This window comes from Heterodontus francisci, chromosome 2, assembly GCF_036365525.1.
Source record: "Heterodontus francisci isolate sHetFra1 chromosome 2, sHetFra1.hap1, whole genome shotgun sequence".
NCBI lineage: Eukaryota > Metazoa > Chordata > Chondrichthyes > Heterodontiformes > Heterodontidae > Heterodontus > Heterodontus francisci.
The window spans coordinates 169,175,959-169,198,524 of record NC_090372.1 but is presented as its reverse complement, the minus strand read 5'-3'; the positions used below and the strand labels follow the sequence as shown (position 1 = coordinate 169,198,524).

Genomic DNA, 22,566 nt, shown 5'->3' with positions numbered 1-22,566 from the left:
GGTGCCTCCATCTTGAGGTGCTCTGTCTTTCTCCTTCCTACAATCGTCAGCACCCAGCTTTGATAGTGGGGCTACTGATCTTTCAGTGCAGGAGGGCGTCCTATTGGCTGTCCAGCCTTGGGAACCCGCCAGCTAACCTTAATTGGACAGGGCTCCTGGAGGCGGCCACTTAATTGGCTACCTTCTCAAAATTCGCTTCCAGGTCCCACAAGCTGCAGTTCCAGGTTCCCGATCCAGAATTTAGCTTACCGTCGGGATCGGGATTCTGGAACGAAAATCCAGCCCCTTTCTTTGCCAGCTAAGACCACTTTAGGAAAAGGCAAATGTGTCTAGTCACATGAATGTTGCTTGAAACCTATACTCAGTCAGGTATGAGGACACAAATTATGCAGTTTTCAAGTGAAAATCAAAATATTGCAGACACTGGAAATCTGAAACATAAATAGAAAAAAGCTAGCCACAAAGTACCTGTGGAGAGAACAGAGTGTCTCATTTTGGGTTCATAATTGGATACATAACCTTCCTCAGAACTTTAACCTTTTTGCTTTTTGGCTGGCCCTATCCCTTCAGTATGCTGAGGATTGTCGGATTGTCACAGAAGTCATTGATGGGCTCTTTCTGCAAACATTGTCCCTCCTTTCCTTTCCCTGAGAATGTGCACTACCTCTGGCTTATGATGTTGTCAGGCAAACAGGGGAGGCCCAAAGCAAAACTTCAAATTTTTATGTTTAGATATAGATATTCAACATGCCAACTAGGTTTGTACTTCCCAAAGGCTACCTCAAAGTCACTCTCCCCCATTCACAGAGGCACTTCCATCTTCTAACCATCTTCACCCAATTAATAGTGCCATTCCCTTCCTTTAATCTCCTCCAGCCCCCACATCCACCCTCTTCGTGCTCCACCCCAACTGATATTGACATACTTCTCCTTCTCCTACTTCAGTTCACATACCATTCTCCTACCACTTTCAGTCTTGGTAGCACCTTTCACTCCCCACCCCTCCCTCAGTTCAAGCTGCTGCTTTCACTCCCCTCCCTCAGTTCAAGCTGCTGTTTTCACTCCCCTCCCTCAGTTCATGCCGGCTCTCCATCTTCAGTTTAGATTGTTTAATTTGCTCTCATGGGCAATACTGACGAAGCAGAATTTATTGCCTTTGAGGGCATTAAGGGTCAACCATGTAGTAAGGGATGAGTGTCACATGTAAGCCAGACTGAGTAGGGGTAGCTAGTCCCTCCCTGAAGGACATGAGTAATTCAGTTGGGTTTTTACAACAATCCAGCAGTTTTCATAGTAATTTTTCTGATGTCATAAGTGATAAGATTTATTGAATTCAATTTCACAATTTGCCATGGTGAGATTTGTACTCATAACCTCTGGGTTCCTCGTCCGTGCTCATTCCAGCACCGTTCATTCCCTTCCCTTAGTTTATGCTGCCGATGCTGTTGCAACTGCATGCACAAGGTGTATCTCTCCTGAGAGCATGCAGTCAGCTCAGAAAAGACCCATCAAGATTGCTAATTATCAGCTAAACAAACAAGGAAATTTGAAAGAAATTAAAGACTTTCAATAATCAGATTTGAAATTGACCAAAATAACCTTTCTTTTAAAAACAAAACTAACCTTGGCATCAATTAAGCAAATTAGTTTAAGGAAAGTTTAAGGAGAATGATATCCATTTTACCTGACAATTTCTTCAGGGTAACAGTTGTTAATGCCATTAATGTACTCCTGCATAATTGAACCAGGTTCAGTTTTAATCTCTTGAATCTTCTTCAGTCCACCACTTGTGACAAAAAGACGGCGGGCTTTGGTATCATGTGGTAGTACCTATCAGAGAGAATGCAAATGTAGAACAAGTATTCACATGATTTGAATTGGAAAGATTTTGCACTTTTACTGTAAAGGGATAGTGAGCTTACCATGGGTATACAAGAAACAGTTCTGCTCTTTTATATTTTTCTTAGCTTTTTCTAAACTAGGCAATCTCCTGTGGCCTTGCTCATAGTGAGTGCGAGGATATGCTGTTTTATAACAGTAGGTGTGTTAGGAACATAGAAGCAAAAGAGTAGGCCATTTAACCCCATGAGCCTCTTCCACCATTCAATGAGATCATGGCTGATATGCGACCTAACTCCATATGCCCGCCTTTGCCCACATCTCTTAATACCTTTGGTTAGCAAATATCTATCAATCTCAGATTTAAAATGAACAATTAATCTACCATCAATTGCCATTTGCAGAAGAAAGTTACAAACTTCTACCACAGTTTGGGTGAAGAAGCATTTTCTAATTTAACTCCTGAAAGGGCTGGCTCTAATTTTTAGACTATCCCTGCTAGTCATAGACTCCACAACCAATGGAAATAGTTTCTGTCAATCTACTCTCTCTACTCCTTAATATCTTGAAAACTTTGAGCAAATTGCCCCTTAACCTTCTAAATTCCAAGGAATACAAATCTATTTTGTGTAATCTCACTTCGTAGTTTAGCCCTTGGAGTCCAGGTATTATCATTCTAGTACATCTACAGTGCACTCCCTCCAAGGTCAATAAATTCTTCCTAAGATGTGAATGATAATGATGTTTAGTGTTGTTATGAAAGTGTTTTATTTTTTTGAGGACTTGTGTCAAAACTGAAAAGATTCCGTGGATGTGTTTTTTTCTACCAGTTTCACCTGACGGGGGGCACATGAGCTGTTGTTTGAAAGTCATCTCTGCTGGAAGTTATGTGCTTCAGGCTCAGCAAACAGAAGAACCCTTGGTGACTTGGGGAAAAATGGTTACACAGAAGCCTCATGTCAAGGTTTATGGAGATCAGGAGGTAGACTCTGTTTGGGGTTGGTGTATTGTTTTCAGTGCAGCAGTTGGGGTGTGTACAGTTTGAAGACAGTTGGTGTTTTTCTGTCAAGGAAAAAAGAAACCACCCAGCTGACCTCCTTCTCTACCTTTTTGAAGAAATCCTGCAAAAATCCAATATGGGAGAGATGAAATCCCTAGTGCTGTACAGCTCCTGAGAAACTGGAAAAAAAATCCTGCGATTCAAGTATGTGCTGGCGGAAAACCCTGATGCCACATTCCTCCTGGAAAACCTACTAGGATAATTCTTGACATCTCCAAAACAGACAGAATGCAGTGTAATTGGGAAATTTTTAAAAAGGGAACTTCCATATTTTAATCGGTGTGTTAATGCTTTGCTTCATTACTGGTTTAAGTTTTGTTTTATAATAAACTGATAATTTTGTTTTTTATTAAAAGAAACCTGTTGGTGTATTTTATTCTGGATATAAACAATAGAGTGTATGATTGGTTGTACTGGTAAGCAGATAAACATTTAAATATATGTTGTGACCTGTGGAGAAGTGGGAGTAGAAAAGACAGTGTACTCCTCCCGCTTCAGTTGTAACAGTGTTATTAAAGTATGATGGGGATAAGGAGGTGTGAAAGCATTGCAGGATGTAAGTGCAACACTTCTAGGAACTGCACACTACCTGCAACATTTTTAATATATTAGATTATAAAGTGTAATATTTCTTCAAATTATAACACAAACTTTGTGTGTTTTCTTTTTAATATGGAAAAAATTGTTTTCTAACTTGCTGATATAGGCAAAATGATTTTGTTGCATTACAGTCTGCTAAACCCTGGGCTCTTTCTATCTTTCTGGTCTCCATTAAAAGTGCTGCTGATTGCAGCTTACATCTCCTTAGAATTTCTTTCTTGTGTTCAGCAGTGCCTGAAGTCCTTTTGGATATAGATAAGGCTTGGACATTTCTTTGGAAAACTGCCAAAGTACATTGAGAAGGGATGTTATCACATATGCACCTGGAGAATAAAAAAGGGCATTCCTGAAAAACCTGTGATACTTTGGTACAACTATTAATCCAATATAGATTCATCATTAATGGCTTATGCATTGACATAAACCTAAAGGTGCTGGAGCCCATATATGATTGCTTTCATGGACTATATGATGCATTTAATGAATACTAAATATTAATAGTACAGGAATATGGGCTTATGCAGTGGGGAAGAAACAGGTATGTGTTCCTGTAGTGCACATTGGAGACAGCACAGTCACTTCTGACTCTACAGCAATCAACTCAGCTATTTTATAAACATGGACTCATGTAAATTCCTGAGATGACCTCACAAATATCTGGCTGATCTTTTGCTCTCCTGGCTCTATGAACTTGGAGGGATAGCTTTGGACTCCTTACTCTGTAAACAAATACATGTATGCACAGGGACCAAGACGCTGTATTCAACAGTTTTCAAACAGACTTCTTTACAAAGCTGTTCCCTGAAATAGTTGCATCTCATTCTCATTTTCTCCCCTAAAAATGATATTCTATGTACTGTCCTACCTTTTTAACCTTGACTGTGGGCTTTTAATGAAAATTGTGGGTATTAGTTAATATTCATATTGATATAACCCAAGCTTCTGTCCATGGAAGGCACTTGGTTGAGAATATATGTCAGCCATTTAATATTGTTTCCCACTCTAACATTAGTTAACTCAGCTTTAATAACAAAAAATTGACTGAGTGGAATGGATCTTTTTACAAGGGCTATGAGGGCAAAGTTTCACTCTTCTACTTGCACCCAAGACACCTGTTACAAAAGATGGGATCATATCTTTACAATAAAAAAAACTGCCAGTTTCTCCATTTTAATTCCCCAACTCCATGGTGATTCACACTGGACAGGAAGGCTGGAAAAACTAAATTGCTTCAGGGCTTGACATGAATCAATGCATTCATTTATCCTTCTGGTGATAGGCAAAATGTAATTTTTGCATTTGACCACAGAAAACCTAAAGCTGGTACTTCTAATGATAGGCTATCTTGGTATGATCCTTATAAATTTTACTCCTGCACATTATAGCAATTATTATTTTCACTTGCAAAGCATATTTAACAAGTAATGCAATGTACCCAATTGGAATTCATTTCCACCTGGTCAGGTTTCAGAGGAAGTCAGGGTACCCATCGCACAAAGCTAGTTTTATTTTTTATTGGTTTCATGGGATGTAAGCATCACTGGCAAGGCCAGCATTTGTTGCCCATCCCAAATTGTCTTCGAGAAGGTGGCGGCGAGCTTCTTGAACCACTGCAGTCCATTAGGTGCAGGTACACCCACAGTGCTGTTAGGGAGGGAGTTGCAGGATTTTGATTCAGCGATAGAGAAGGAACGGTGATATATTTCCAAGTCAGGATGGTGTGTGGCTTGGAGAGGAACTTGCAGGTGGTGATATTCTGCCTTGTCCTTCTAGGTGGAAGAGGTCATGGGTTTGGAAGGTGCTGTCAAAGCAGCGTGGTGAGTTGCTGCAGTGCATCTTGTATATGGTACAAATTGCTGCCACTGTTCATCAGTAGTGGAGGGAGTGAGTGTTTAAGGTGGTGCTTGGGGTGCCGATCAGGTGAGCTGCACTGTCCTGGATGGTGTCGAGCTTCCCCAGGCAAGTGGAGACAATTCCATCACACTCCCGACTTGTGCCTTGTAGATGGTGGACAGACTTTGGGGAGTCAGGTGGTGAGTTACTCACCACAGAATTCCCAGCCTCTGACTTGCTCTTGTAGCCACAGCATTTATGTGGCTGCTCCAATTCAGTTTCTGGTCAATGATAACCACCAGGATGTTGATAGTGGAGGAATTCAGTGATGGTAATGCCATTGAATGTCATGGGGAGATGGTTAGATTCTCTCTTGTTTGAGATGCTCATGGCCTGGCACTTGTGAGGCACAAATGTTACTTACCACTTATCAGCCCAAGCCATGTCTTGTTGCGTTTGGACACAGGCTGCTTCAGTATCTGAGGAGTTGCAGATGTTGGAAATCTGAAATAAAGGCTGAATATGTTGAAACATTAACTCTGTTTCTCTCTCCACAGATGCTGCCAAGCCTGCTAAGTATTACCAGCATTTTCTGTTTTTTTTATAATTAAAAGGAGAGATTGTTAAGTGGTATGCATAAAAAACAAAGCATGTGTATGGGCATAGATGCTGCAGTGCAATACTGTTTCCTGGTTTTAGGTCTCTGTGGGTTCAGACAGGTGAGTTTGATTCTGCCTCCTGGAATTGAGAACATTGTACAATCATCAGCAAACATCCCCACTTCTGACCTTACGATGGAGGGAAGGTCATTGATGAAACAGCTGAAGATGGTTGGGCTGAGGATAGTACCCTGAGGAACTCCTGCAGCAATGTCCTGCGGCTGAGATGATTGGCATCCAACAACCACAACCATCTTCCTTTGTTCTAGACATGACTCCAACCAGTGGAGAATTTTACCCCTGATTCCCATTGACTTCAATTTGGCTAGGGTTCCTTGATGCCACACTTGGTCAAATGCTGCCTTGATAACAAGGGCAGTCACTCTCGCCTCAGCTCTTGAGTTCAGCTCTTTTGCCCATGTTTGGACCAAGGCTGTAATGAGGTCAGGAGCTGAGTGGCCCTGGCAGAACCCAAACTAAGCATCAGTGAGCAGGGTGTTGCTGCTCAAGTGGCGCTTGAGAGCACTGTCAACGACACCTTCTATTACAAACAAAAACAAGAAATGCTGGAGTCACTCAGCAGGTCTGGCAGCATCTGTGGAAAGAGAAGCAGAGTTAACGTTTCGGGTCAGTGACCCTTCTTCGGAACTGACAAATATTAGAAAAGTCACAGATTATAAACAAGTGAGGTGGGGGTGGGGCAAGAGATAACAAAGGAGAAGGTGCAGATTGGACCAGGCCACATAGCTGACCAAAAGGTCACGGAGCAAAGGCAAACAATATGTTAATGGTGTGTTGAAAGACAAAGCATTAGTAAAGATTAGGTGTGAATACACTGAATATTGAACAGCAGCAAGTGCAAACCTGAAGAAAAACAACCTGAAAAAAACAGTGGGTAAGCAAACTGAACAAACTAAGATGAAATGAAATAAATGCAAAAAAAATTGTAAAAAATGTAAAAAGGAATGTAAAAAAAAAGGAAGAAAAAATAACTAAAAATGAAAGTAAAATGGGGGGCTGTCATGCTCTGAAATTATTGAACTCAATGTTCAGTCCGGCAGGCTGTAGTGTGCCTAATCGGTAGATGAGATGCTGTTCCTCGAGCTTGCGTTGATGTTCACTGGAACACTGCAGCAATCCCAGGACAGAGATGTGAGCATGAGAGCAGGGGGGAGTGTTGAAATGGCAAGCAACTGGAAGCTCAGGGTCCTGCTTGCGGACACCTTCTATTACTTTGCTGACGATTGAGAGCAAACTGATGGGGCGGTAATTGGCCAGGTTGGAATTGTCCTGCTTTTTGTGGACTGGACATATCTGGGCAATTTTACACATTGTCGGGTAGATGCCAGTAGTAGCTGTACTGGAACACCTTGGCTAGAGGCGTGGCTAGTTCTGCGGCACAAGTCTTCAGTACTACAGCTATAGCCTTGGCAGTATCCAATGCCTTCAGCCGTTTCTGGACGTCATGTGGAGTAAATCGAATTGGCGGCACAGTGGCGCAGTGGTTAGCACTGCAGCCTCACAGCTCCAGCGACCCAGGTTCAATTCTGGGTACTGCCTGTGTGGAGTTTGCAAGTTCTCCCTGTGTCTGCGTGGGTTTCCTCCGGGTGCTCCGGTTTCCTCCCACATGCCAAAGACTTGCAGGTTGATAGGTTAATTGGCCATTATAAATTGCCCCTAGTATAGGTAGGTGGTAGGGAAATATAGGGACAGGTGGGGATGTGGTAGGGATATGGGATTAGTGTAGGATTAGTATAAGTGGGTGGTTGATGGTCGGCACAGACTCGGTGGGCCGAAGGGCCTGTTTCAGTGCTGTATCTCTAAACTAAACTAAACTAAAGACTGGCATCTGTGATGCTGGGGACCTCAGAAGGAGGCCATGATGGATTATGTACTCGGCACTTATGGCTGAATATGGTCACAAATGCTTCAGCCTTGTCTTTTGCACAGATGTGCTGGGCTCCCCCATCATTGAGGATGGAGATATTTGTGGAGACTTCTCCTCCATTAGTTGTTTAATTGTCCACCACCATTCACAACTGGATGTGGCAGGACTGCAGAGCTTTGATTGGATCTGTTGGTTGTGGGATCGCTTAGCTCTGTGTATTGCATGCTGCTTCCACCATTTTGCATGCAAGTAGTCCTGTATTGTAGCACCTCATTTTTAGATATGTCTGGCGCTGTTCCTCGGACGCCCTCCTGCACTCTTCATTGAAGCAGGATTGATCCCTTGGCTTGATGGTAATGGTAGAGTGAGGGATATACCAGGTCATGAGGTTGCAGATTGTGGTTGAATACAATTCTGTTGCTGCTGATGGTCCACAACACCTCATGGATGCCCGATTTTGAGCTGCCAGGTCTGTTCTAAATCTGTCACATTTAGCATGGTGGTAGTGCCACACATGATGGAGGATATCCTCAGTGTGAAGACAGGACTGTCATGAATAGTTGCATCTGCCAACAGGTAGATTTGTGAGGACAAGCTCTAATAGGTTTTTCCCTCTTGTTGGTTCCTGCTGCAAGCCCAGTCTGGCAGATTTGTCCCTCAGGATCTGGCCAGCTCAGTCAGTAGTGTTGCTAGCAAGCCAATCTTGGTGATGGACATTTAAGCACCCCACCCTCAGTGCTTCTTCCAAGTGCTGTTCAACATGGAAGAGTACTGATTCATCAGCTGAGGGAGGGTGGTAGATGGTAATGAGCAGAAGGTTTCCTTGCCCATGTTTGACTTGACGCCATGAGGCTTCATGGGGTTTGGACTCAATGTTAAGGACTCCCAGGACAACTCCCTCCCACAGTATACCACTGTGCCACCACCTCTGGTGAGTCTGTCCTGCCAGTGGGGCAGGACATACCCAGGAATGGTGATGGTGGTGTCTTGCACTTTGGATGCAAGGTATGTTTCCATGAGTAAGACTATGTCGGGCTGTTGCTTGACTAGTCTGTGGGACAGCTCTCCCAATTTTGGCACAAGTACCCAGATGTTAGTAAAGGAGGCCTTTGCAGTGTCAACTTTGCCATTGTCGATTACAGTGCCTGGGTTGATGCTGGGTGTTCCATTGGGTTTATTCCTTTTCAATTTTAGAATAAAAAGGTGGGTTAAATACAAGTACAATAGCAAAATACTGCAGATGTTGGAAATCTGAAATAAAGGCTGAATATGTTGAAACATTAACTCTGTTTCGCTCTCCACAGATGCTGCCAGGCCTGCTAAGTATTACCAGCATTTTCTGTTTTTATTATAATTAAAAGGTGAGCGAGGTGACTGCAACAACTACCGTGGAATCTCCCTGCTCAGCATAGTGGGGAAAGTCTTTGCTCGAGTCGCTCTAAACAGGCTCCAGAAGCTGGCCGAGCGCGTCTACCCTGAGGCACAGTGTGGCTTTCGTGCAGAGAGATCAACCATTGACATGCTGTTCTCCCTTCGTCAGATACAGGAGAAATGCCGCGAACAACAGATGCCCCTCTACATTGCTTTCATTGATCTCACCAAAGCCTTTGACCTCGTCAGCAGACGTGGTCTCTTCAGACTACTAGAAAAGATTGGATGCCCACCAAAGCTACTAAGTATCATCACCTCATTCCATGACAATATGAAAGGCACAATTCAACATGGGGGCTCCTCATCAGAGCCCTTTCCTATCCTGAGTGGCGTGAAACAGGGCTGTGTTCTCGCACCCACACTTTTTGGGATTTTCTTCTCCCTACTGCTTTCACATGCGTTCAAGTCCTCGGAAGAAGGAATTTTCCTCCACACAAGATCAGGGGGCAGGTTGTTCAACCTTGCCCGTCTAAGAGCGAAGTCCAAAGTACGGAAAGTCCTCATCAGGGAACTCCTCTTTGCTGACGATGCTGCTTTAACATCTCACACTGAAGAGTGCCTGCAGAGTCTCATCGACAGGTTTGCGGCTGCCTGCAATGAATTTGGCCTAACCATCAGCCTCAAGAAAACGAACATCATGGGGCAGGACGTCAGAAATGCTCCATCCATCAATATTGGCGACCACGCTCTGGAAGTGGTTCAAGAGTTCACCTACCTAGGCTCAACTATCACCAGTAACCTGTCTCTCGATGCAGAAATCAACAAGCACATGGGAAAGGCTTCCACTGCTATGTCCAGACTGGCCAAGAGAGTGTGGGAAAATGGCGCACTGACACGGAACACAAAAGTCCGAATGTATCAAGCCTGTGTCCTCAGTACCTTGCTCTATGGCAGCGAGGCCTGGACAACTTATGTCAGCCAAGAGCGACATCTCAATTCATTCCATCTTCGCTGCCTCCGGAGAATACTTGGCATCAGGTGGCAGGACCGTATCTCCAACACAGAAGTCCTCGAGGCGGCCAACATCCCCAGCTTATACACAGCGAGCTCGCCACTGGTATCAGACCCATCGGCCGTCCATGTCTCCGCTTTAAAGACGTCTGCAAACGCGACATGAAATCCTGTGACATTGATCACAAGTCGTGGGTGTCAGTTGCCAGCGTTCACCAGAGCTGGCGGACAGCCATAAAGGCGGGGCTGAAGTGTGGCGAGTCGAAGAGACTTAGCAGTTGGCAGGAAAAAAGACAGAGGCGCAAGGGAAGAGCCAACTGTGTAACAGCCCCGACAATCAAATTTTTCTGCAGCACCTGTGGAAGAGTCTGTCACTCTAGAATTGGCCTTTATAGCCACTCCAGGTGCTGCTCCAGACACCACTGACCACCTCCAGGCGCTTACCCATTGTCTCTCGAGATAAGGAGGCCAAAGAAGAAGATAATTAAAAGGTGAGATTGTTAAGTGGTATGCATAAAAAACAAAGCATTGGAATAGATGCTGCAGTGCAATACTGTTTCCTGGTTTTAGGACTCTGGGGGTTCAGACAGGTGAGTTTGATTCTGCCTGTGGGAGTTTAGCCATTTTGGCAGCAAAAGCCATTTTTTCTATTCGGGTTACTTCTAACTAAACTACAATGAATCATTAACTAAATTCTTCTAGCATTTCCCTTGCACTATTGAATAAGACATTAAAAAATAGCTTATTGTATCATTGGCAATTACTGTCTGAGAGGAGACCTAATTTGAAGTGTATAAAATTATGAGAGGTCTGGACAGAGTGGATAGGAAGGCCCTATTCCCTTTGGTTGAGGGGTCCATAACGAGGAGCCACAGATTTAGGGTAAGAAGTAGGAGATTTAGAGGGGATTTGAGGGAAAATCTGTTCACCCAGAGGCTGGTGGGGATCTGGAACTCACTGCCAGAAAGGGTGGTAGAGGCAGAAACCCTCATTACATTTAAAAAGTACTTGGACATGCAACTGAAGTGCTGCAACCTACAAAGCTACGCACCAAGAGTTGAAAAATGGGATTAGGCTGGATGGCTACTTGTCGGCCGGCATGGACACAATGGGCCAAATAGCCTTTTTCCATGCTGTAACTTTCTATGATTCTAATTTTTCTATACTTTATCAATACTATTTTGGACAATGCTCCTCTGAACTTCCCTTTCTGTTCGACAATCCAAATACGACATCTTCTTCAATCCTATTGTGTAGAAATTGCCATCATCAACAATATCATATATTTTTATATCTCTTATTACACATTGGGGGTAAAACTGAAGTCAATGGGAACTGGGGAAAAACTCTCCACTACCTAGCACAAAGGAAGATGGTTGTAGTTGTTGGAAGCCAATCATCTCAGCCCCAAAACATTATTGCAGGAGTTCCTCAGGGCAGTGTTTTAGGTCCAACCATCTTCAGTTGCACCACTGGCATACTCTCCATCATAAGGTTAGAAAAGGAGACACTCTCTGATGATTGCACAGTGTTCAGTTCCATGCATAACTCCTCAGATAATGCATGCAGCAGGACCTGGACAACATTCAGGCTTGGAACGATAAGTGGCAAGTAACATTCATGCCACACAAGTGCCAGGCAATGACCATCTCTAACAAGAGAATCTAACTACCTCCTCTTAACATTCAACAGCATTACCATCACTGAACACTCCACCATCAACACCCCGAGGGTTACCATTGACCAGAAACTTAATTTGACCAGCTACATAAATACTGTAGGTACAAGAGCAAGTCAGAGGCTAAAGCCATTCCAAATCAGTGCTCCAATTGACTGGATGAGTGCAGCTCCAACAACACTCAAGATGCTTGACACTATCCAGAATAAAACAGCCTGCCTGATTAATACCGCATTCACCAGCTTAAACATTTACTCCCTCCACCATCAGCACATCGTGGCTACAGTATGTAACATCTATAGGATGCACTGAAGCAACTCACCAAGACTTCTTTGACAGTACCTTCCAAATTGCCACTTTTACCACCCAGATCAAGGGCAGCACATGTATGGGAACCCACCACCTGCAAGTTCCCCTTCAAATTACATACCATCCTGACTTGGAAATATATCGCTGTTTCTTTATCATCGCTGGGTCAAAATCCTGGAACTCCCTCACTCACTCAACACTGGGTGTACCTACACCCCATGGACTGCAGTGGTTCAAGAAGGCGCCTCACCATGACCTTCTCAAGGGCAATTAGGGACGGACAATAAATACTGGCTTGGTCAGCAATGCCCACATCCGATAAATGAATAATATAAGATATCTCAGAGTGCTGTATAGGGCGGTGAATAGTAAATGGAGAGTGAGAAAGTTGGGGGGGGATGGGGGGGGTGGTGAGGGAAGAGATTGTGAGAAAGGTACAAAAGCATGGTTGAAGAGGAAGGTCTTAAGGCAGTTTTGAAGGCAAGGATGGAGGTGGAAAGCTGAAGATGCTGAGGGAGGGTGTTCTACAAGCAGCAGTCACGGATGGTGAAGCAGAGGAACTGGGAAACAAGAAGTAACCTGGTACTAGGCAACCAGTGCAGGGTCAGAGGGCTGCAGCCAAATGTGGAGTTAGAAAAAGTGAGGCTGTGGGGCTGAGAATCTTAAAGTTAATTCTCTAGAATATAGAAAGCCAGTGGAGTTTGTAAAGGGCAGAAATGATAGGCATGCAGCGTTAGGGCGTGTGAGAACATCACAGAATTGTTACAGCGCAGAAGGAGGCCATCGTGTCCACACCGGCTCTCCAAAAGAACAATTCACTTGGTGCCATTCTCCTGCCTTCTCCCCGTAAGCCTGCCTTCTCATATAACAGTCTAATCCCTTTTTGAATGCTTCAATTGAACTTGCATCCACCACATTTTCCAGCAGTGCATTCCAGATCCGAATCACTCGCTGCATGAAAAAGTTTTTCCTGATGTCACCATTGCTTCTTTTACCAGTTACCTGAAATCTGTGCCCTCCTGTTCTTGATCCTTTCATGAGTGGGAACAGTTTCTCCCGATCTACTCTGTCCAAACCCCTCATGATTTTGAATACCTCTATCAAATCTCCTCTTAGCCTTCTTTTCTCCAAGGATAAAAGAGTTCAAATGACAGAAAATCATGCTATGCCAAATGAGGATTTTTAATTCATCAGTTGGAAACTTACATTAAAGTTAAAAAAAAGGAAAGCTGGAATATTACAGACAACCTTTACAAAGACTTTGCCACAGCTAAAAATGGCCACCACCATCTGCATTTGGAAATCTTGCACATTCCAAGGCAAAGTGGAGACACAGGTCTGATTAGCCTGTGCCCGAAACAATGGCTTGCCCTATTGATTGCTGAAGTGAACTGGGTTACTAGGCTAGGAGATAGATCAATAGAGAAGCAGTGGCAGACATTTAAGGGGATATTTCAGATATATTCCTACCATAAAGAAAAATTCTAAGGGGAGGACCCACCATCTGTGGTTAACTAAAAAAGTTAAGGAAAGCATCAAACTTAAGGAAAAAGCATATAATTGTCTAAAGATGAGAGGCAGGTCAGATGATTGGTCACAATATAAAGAGCAGGAGAGAATGACTAAAAGGCTAAGCAGGAGAAAGAAATTAGAGTATGAGAGGAAGCTAGATAAAATGTAAAAACAGATAGCAAGAGTTTCCACAGATATTTAAAAAGGAAAAGAGCAAGTAAAGTGAGTGTTGGTCCTCGAGATAGTGAGAATGGGGAGTTAATAGTAGATAATAAGGAAATGGCAGATGAAATGAACAAATATTTTGCTTCTATCTTTACTATAGAGGTCACAAAAACATTCCAGTAATAGCTGTAAATCAGGAGGTGGAAGGAAGAGAGGAACTTGAAGAAAATTACAATCACCAGGAAAACAGTACTGACCAAACTGATGGAGCTGTGGACTGACAAGTCCCCAGGTCCTGATGGGCTTCATCCAAGGGTCTGAAAAGAGGTGGCTAATGAGGTAGTAGGTGCTTGGGTGTTAATTTTTCAAAATTCGCTGGAATCTGGAAAGGTTCCATCAGATTGGAAAGTAGCAAATATAACCCCTCTATTCAAGAAGTGGGGGGCGGGGGAGACCGAAAACAGGTAACTATAGGCCAGTTGGCTTGACGTCTGTCATGGGGAAGGTGTTAGAATTGATTAAGGAGGCTATAGCTGGCCACTTAGAAAAACTCAATGTAATCGGGAATAGTCAGCATGGTTTTGTGAAAGGGAAATCATGCTTAACCAATTTATTGGAGATCTTTGAAGAATAAAGGGGAGCCCGTTGATGAACTGTACTTGGATTTCAGAAGGCATTTGACAAGGTGCCACATAAAAGATGATTGCGCAAAGTAGGAGCTCATGGTGTAGGGGGTAACATATTAGTATGGATAGAAGATTGGCTGGCTGGCAGAAAACAGAGAGTTTGCATAAATGGGTCCTTTTCTGATTGGCAGGATGTGACAAGTGGAGTCCCGCAGGGGTCTGTGTTGGGGCCTCAACTTTTTGCAATTTATATCAATGGCTTAGATGAGGGCAGCTAATTTGCAGATGACAGAAAGATAGGTAGGAAAGTATGTTGTGAAAAGGACATAAGAAGGTTGCAGACCGATATAGATAGGTTGAGTGAGTGGGCAAAAATATGGCAGATGGAGTATAATGTGGGAAAATGTGAAGCTGTTCACTTTGGCAGGAAGAATAAAAAAGCAGAGTATTACTTAAAAGGAGAACGACTGTAGAATTCAGAGTTGCAGAGGTATCTAGGTGGTCTAGTGCATGAGTCACAAAATGTTAGTATGCAGGTACAGCAAGTCATAAAGAAGGCTAATGGATGCGATCTTTTATTATAAGAGGAATTGAAAATAAATGTAAGGATATTATGCTTCAGTTATACAGGGCATTGGTGAGACTACATCTCAAATACTGTGCGCAGTTTTGGTCGTCTTATTTAAGGAAATGCGTTGGAAGTGGTTCAGAGGGGGTTTACTAGATTGAAATCTGGAATGGTCGGGTTGTCTTATGAGGAAAGGTTGGACAGTCTGGGCTTGTTTTCACTGGAGTTTAGAAGAGTGAGGAGAGACTTGATTGAAGTATATAAGATCCTGAATGGTCTTGACAAGGTGGACGTGGAAAGGATGTTTCCTCTTGTGGGTGAGTCCAGAACTAATGGGCACTATCTTAAAATTAGGGGTCCCCATTTTAGGATCAAGAAGAGAACAAATTTTTTCTGAGGGTTGTGCGACTTTGGAAGACTGCCTCAGATGGTGGAGGCGGGGTCATTCAAAATTTTTAAGGCAGTGGTAGATAGATTATTGTTAAGCAAGGGAATCAAAGGTTATCAGGGATAGATGGGAGTGTGGAATTCAAGACACAAACAGAACAGCCATGATCTTATTGAATGGCGGAGCAGGCTCGAGGGCCCAAACGGCCTACATCTGCTCCTAATTCGTATGTTTGTAAGATTGAGCCATCCTGGCACATTAACATTGAAAGCGTGAACCCCTCCAGGGGAGAACATCGACACCATGAGGTGAGAGATTGAAATTCCTAAACTTGAATCTTATTAGAAGGTACCAGAGAATACACAGAGACAGTCATGTGACCATCTGGCCATCTCTGTGAAAGTGGGGAGTTTCCCTTGGACAAGGAGACAAGTCAGAAACTCAATCTGTGCAGAAACCAGAAGGGCTCTGTCTGTCTGGCTGACTCTCTCTCTCTAGAAGGTCTGGTGGGGTGTGCAAAGCCTACTGTCGGCTGCTAGATCCAAGACAAAGACACTGAGAAGGAAGTCCTCTGCTCAACCGTCTCCAAGAACAACTATAACGCAAAACTTCAGGACCACAAATTCAACCGGAAGACCACTACAGTCACCAGTCACCACAGATGGTGTATTATTTTTATTTGTTCTGGACTCTAATCCAACACAAATCTGTTCCCAATTACTCTGTCATCTATTTGTGTGTGTGTGTGTATATGTGTATGTGCGCGCGTGAAAGTGTAGCGTAATTTTATTTAGATCAGGTTTAGACTTCTAAGTATAATAAACTCACCACTTTCTTGTTCAAACTCAAGAAAACCTGTCTGATTGGTTCTTTTACGATCACCACAAAGGTAAAACACTCACTGAAGGGGTAAGCACATCCACTGCTTAAAAAGGAATAAATCCTGTTGCTGTCAAATAAAAGGACAGACAAGAGGGGAGCCTTGTGACCCCTTCTCACCTGATTGCAATACCCAACTTCTCCAATCTGTCTTTGTAAATGGAATTCATCATCCCTGGAACCATTCTCATAAATCTTTTCTGCACTCTCCTTTGCCTTCACATCTTTCCTTAAATGTGGTGCCCAGACCTGGATGCAATACTCCGGCTGAGGCCGATCTAGTGTCTTATACAAGTTCAACATAACCTTGTATTTGTACTCTATGCCCCTATTAAATAAAGCCTAGGATACCGTATGCTTTATTGACTGTTCTCTCAACCAGTCCTGCCACCTTCAATGACTTATGCACATATACACCCAGGTCCTTCTGTTCCTGCACCCCTTTTAGAGTTGTAGCCTTTATTTTATATTGTTTCTTCATGTTCTTCCTACCAAAATGAATCACTTCACATTTCTCTGCATTGAACTCCGTCTGCCACTTGCCTTCCCATTCCACCAGCTTGTCTATGTCCTTTTGAAGTTCTATACTATCCTCCTCACAGTTCACAATGCCAAGTTCCATATCATCTGCAGATTTTGAAATAGTGACCTGTACACCAAGGTCTACATCATTAATATATACATCAGGAAGAGCAATGGTCCCAACATTGACCCTGGAGAACTCCACTACAAAATCTTCCTCCAGCCTGAAAAACATCCATTAAACACTACTCTCTATTTCCTATCACTCAACCAATTCCGTATCAATATTGCTACTGTCCCTTTTATTCCATGAGCTATAACTTTGCTCACATGTCTGTTGTGTGGCACTGTATCAAATGTCTTTTGGAAGTCTAGGTACACCACATCAACAGCATTGGCCTCGTCAACCCTCTCGGTTACCACTTCAAAAAACTCCACCAAGTTAGTTAAACATGTTTTTCCCTTAACAAATCCATGCTACGTTTCCTGAATTAACCTGCATTTGTCTATGTGATGATTAATTTTGTCCCAAATTATTGTTTCGAGAAGTTTCCCCACCACCGAAGTTAAACTGACTGGCCTGTAGTTGCTGGACTTATCTTTACATTCTTTATTGAACAAAATATATAAAAATAGCAATTTTTGCTTGTTTATGGAAATTTATATCATTTACAGTTTCCAAGTTTTATATAAAAAGATTCCTTCAGTCTCAAGTACAGTGTAGCCAAATGGCCTACTTCTGCACTGTAAATACTACCTAGTCATTACTTTATTACAAAACATTTTGGACACTAGAAATTTCACTGAAGAAAATGGCAGAAAAATTCTTCCCAAAAAGCAAGAAATTTAATTGGCTCAAAGTGAAATGTTTACATGTAGATTATAAATATTTATATAGGCAGTTCTATCAAGTATGTTGACTTAAAAGCATTACTGAAACTATTGGCACATAAAGTACTTTGTGAGTACGGTAGCATAGTGGTTATGTTACTAGACTGGTGAACCAGAGACAAAGCCTAATGATCCAGAAATAAGGGTTCAAAACCCACCACAGCAGCTGAGGAATTTAAATTGAGACAATTAATTAAATAAACTTGGAACTAAAAAGCTAGTCCCAGTAATGATGACCATTAAGCTACCTAACTGTCACCTATCCTTTAGGGGAAGAAAATCCTTACCTGATGTGACCTACATGATACCAAACCCACAGTAATGTGGTTGACTCTTAACTGCTCTCTGATATAGCCTAGCAACCCACCCAGTTGCATCATGCCGCTACAAAAATTATAACAGGAATAAAACTTGACAGACCACCCCGCTTTGTCCTAGGCACCTGATGTGGACACAACAAAGGCACATTCAGCCCAGTCAACTCTGCAAAGTTCTCCTCAGCAAGATCTGGGAACTTGTGTTAAAAATGGGACAGCTGTCAAACAACAGTCTAACAGTCATAATCACACCTTGCAGTCCAAGTTCCAGGCTCCTCTATCACCATCCCTGGATGTGTCCTGTCCCACCAGCAGGATAGACCCAGAAAAGGTGATGGCACAGTGGTATACAGTCAGGAGGAAGTGGCGCTGGGAGTCAACACTGACTCCAGACCCCATGAAGTCTCATGGCATCAAGTCAAACATGGGCAAGGAAACCTGCTGATTACCCCACCTACTGCCTCTCCCTCAGGTCTTGAATCAGTACTCCATGTGAACACCACGTGGAGGAAACATCGAAGGTAGCAAGGGCACAGAATGTGCTCTGGGTGGGAGACGTCAATGTCCATCCCAGACAGTGGCTTGTTAGCACCACACCTACCAATTACTTTAATCTGTGCCCTCTCATTCTCGATCCTTTCATGAGTGGGAACAGTTTCTCCCTAGCTACCCTGTCCAGACCCCTCATGATTTTGATCAGCTCTAGAAAATCACCTTTCAGGCTACTCTTCTCCAAGGAAAACAGTCCTAACTTCTCCAATCCATCTTCATAAATGAAGTTCCTCATCCCTGGAACCATTCTCGTGAATCTTTTCTGCACTCTCTCCAATGCTTTCACATCTTTCCGAAAGTGTAGCGCACAGAACTGGAGGCAGTACCCCAGCTTAGGCCAAACTAGTATCTTATACAAGTTCAACATAATGTCCTTGCTCTTGTACTCTATGCCCCTATTAATAAAGCACAGAATACTGTATGCTTCATTTAACCGCGTTCTCAACCTGTCCTGCCACCTTCAATGACTTATATACCCAGGTCGCTCTGTTCCTGTACCCATTAGAATTGTACCCTTTATTTTATATTGTCTCTCCATGTTCTTCCTACCAAAATAAATCACTTCATATTTCTCTGCATTGAACTTCATCTGCCACTTGTCCACCCATTCCACCAACTTGTCTATGTCCTTTTGAAGTTCTACACTATCCTCTTCACAGTTCACAATGCTTACAAGTTTTGTATCATCCGCAAACTTTGAAATTGTGACCTGTACACAAAGGTCACTAAAACATATCAGGAAAAGCAAGGGTCCAACACTGACTCCTGGGGAACTCCACTACAAACCTTCCTCCAAAGAACATTCATTAACCACTACACTCTGTTTCCTGTCATTCAGCCAATTCTGTATCCATGTTGCTACTGTCCCTTTTATTCCATGAGCGAGAACTTTGCTCACATGTCTGCTATGTGGCACTGTATCAAATACCTTTTGAAGGTCCATGTACATCACAGCAACTGCATTGCCCTCATTAACCCTCTCGGTAACCTCTTCAAAAAAAACTCCAGCAAGTTAGTTGAACATGATTTTCTTTTAAGAAATCCATGCTGGCTTTCTTTAAATAATCCGCATTTGTCCATGTGATTATTAATTTTGTCGTGAATTATTCTTTCTAAAATTTTCCCCACCACCGAAGTTAAACTGTTTGGTCTGTAGCTGCTGGGCTTATCTTTACACCCTTTTTTAATCAAAGTTGTAACATTTGCAATTCTCCAGTCCTCTGGCACCACCCCCGGGTCTAAGGAAGAGAGAAAAATTATGGCCAGTGCCTCTGCGATTTCCACACTCACTTCCCTGCTTGGATGCATCTCATCCAGTCCTGGTGCTTGATCCACTTTAAGTATACACAGCCTATCTAATACATCCTCGTTATCAATTTTAAACCCTTCTAGTGTCTGAATTAGCTCCTTTCGCCATTGACTGGGTTGCATCTTCTTCCTTGGTAAAGATAGATGCAAAGTATTCATGTAATACCACAACTATGCCCTTTGCCTGCATGCGTCAATCCCCTTTATCGTCCTTAATTGGCCCCACTTCTCCTTTCATCACCATTTTACTATTTATATGTCGATAGAAAACTTTGGGATTCATTTTAATGTTAACTGCCAGTCTCTTTTCATGCTCTCTTTGCTTCTCTTGTTTGCTTTTTCACTTCCTCTCTGGACCTTTTATATTCATCCTGGTTCTCAATAGTATTTTCTACCTGGCATCTGTCAAAAGCACACTTTTTCTTCCGTATCTTAATCTCTACCTCTTTTGTCATCCAGGGACCTCGGATTTGTTTACCTTTCCCCTACGAGGGAACATACCTTGACTGTGCCCGAACTATCTCTTCTTTGAAGGTAGCCCATTGTTCAGCCGTTTTTCTTGCCAACATTTGACTCCAATTTATTTGCCCAAGCTCTGTTCTTAACCCCATTGAAGTTGGCTTTCCCCTGGTTAGTTATTCTTACTCTGGATTGTTCTTTGTCCTTTTCCATAGCCAGCCTAAAGCTCATGATAAAATGATCACTGTCCCCTAAATGATCTCCTGATACTTGATCCACTTGGCCCATCTCATTCCCAAGAACCAGGTCTAGCAGTGCCTCCTTTCTTGTTGGGACTAGAAACATACTGCTGTAGAAAATTTTCCTGAACAAACTCTAGGAACTCTTGCCCCTCACTGCCCTTTACACTACTACTATCCCAGTCTATCCTTGGATAATTAAAGTCCTCCATTATAACTAACCAATACTTTTTGCACCTCTCTGTAATTTGCTTGCAAATTTGTTCCTCTACATCCTTCCCAGTATTTGGTGGCCTATAGACAACACAGAGCAATGTGACTGCACCTTTTTTTGTTCCTTAGCTCTAGCCAAATTGATTCTGTCCTCGACCCCTGTGGGACATCCTTTTCTCCAGCACTGCAATGCTCTCCTAATCAATACCGCTACCAGCCCCCTCCACCCTTTTTTCCCCCCCTTTCCTATCTTTCCTGAACACCTTGTATCCCGGAATATTTAACACCCAGTCCTGCCCTTCTTTGAGCCAGGTCTCTGTTATAGTCACATCAAATTTCCACATGGTAATCTGTGCCTGTACCTCATCAATCTTATGAACCACACTCCGTGCATTCACATACATGCACATTAACGCTGATTTAGACTTTATTACTTTCTCCCTTACTCTGACCCCACCTAATAACTTACTATTCCCTACTCTAGTGTTATCTATCACTCTTAGTATTCTGTGCACCTTGGTATTCCTCTTTGATATTTCCTCCTGGTTCTCACACCCCTGACAAGTTAGTTTAAACCCTCCCCCATAACACTTGCAAATCGCCCAGCAAGAAACTCAATCCTGGCTCTACTCAGGTGCAACCTGTCTGGCCTGGACAGGTTCCAGCTCCCCCAGAGCTGGCCCCAATGTCCCAAGAATCTAAATCTCTCCCTCCTGCACCATCTTTCCATTAATTTGCTTTAACCTCCTATTTCTATACTCACTTGCACATGGCACTGGGAGTAATCCGGAGATCATTACTTTTGAGGTCCTGCTTGCTAATTTTTTACCTAACTCCATAAATTCTGACTGCAGGACCACATCCCTCTTCCTACTTATGGCGTTGGTATCAAAGTGGACCACAACTGCTGGTTGTTCACCCTCTCCTCTCAGAGTACTCTGCAGTCGTTCAGTGACATCAAAGAACAAAGAACAGTACAGCACAGTAACAGGTCAATCGGCCCTCCAAGCCTGCGCCGATCTTGATGCCTGCCTAAACTAAAACATTCTGCACTTCCGGGGACCGTATCCCTCTATTCCCATCCTATTCATGTATTTGTCAAGATGCCTCTTAAACATCATTATCGTACCTGCTTGCACCACCTCCCCCGGCAGCAAGTTCCAGGCACTCACCACCCTCTGTGTAAAGAACCTGCCTCGCACAACCCCTCTAAACTTTGCCCCTCTCACCTTAAACCTATGTCCCCTAGTAACTGACTCTTCCACCCTGGGAAAAAGCTTCTGACTATCCACTCTGTCCATGCCACTCATAACTTTGTAAACCTCTATCATGTCACCCCTCCACCTCCGTCGTTCCAGTGAAAACAATCCGAGTTTATCCAATCTCTCCTCATAGCTAATGCCCTCCATACCAGGCAACATCCTGGTAAACCTCTTCTGTACCCTCTCCAAAGCCTCCACGTCCTTCTGGTAATGTGGCGACCAGAATTGCATGCAATATTCTAAGTGTGGCCTAACTCAAGTTCTGTACAGCTGCAGCATGACTTGCCAATTTTTATACTCTATGCCCCGACCGATGAAGGCAAGCATACCGTATGCCTTCTTGACTACCTTATCCACCTGCGTTGCCACTTTCAGTGACCTGTGGACCTGTACGCCCAGATCTCTCTGCCTGTCAAT

At 43.2% G+C, this 22,566-nt stretch overlaps 1 protein-coding gene across 5 annotated transcripts in view; it reads right to left on the bottom strand.

The window, feature by feature from the left end:
• Positions 1-22,566, bottom strand: part of spag6 (sperm associated antigen 6) — a 256,251-nt gene that overhangs the window by 4,240 nt on the left and 229,445 nt on the right. For all 5 annotated transcript variants that reach the window (XM_068013711.1, XM_068013716.1, XM_068013714.1 and 2 more), the window contains one exon: positions 1,685-1,830. In XM_068013711.1, the coding sequence (XP_067869812.1) occupies positions 1,685-1,830 (146 nt within the window). The remainder of the gene's footprint in view (positions 1-1,684; positions 1,831-22,566) is intronic.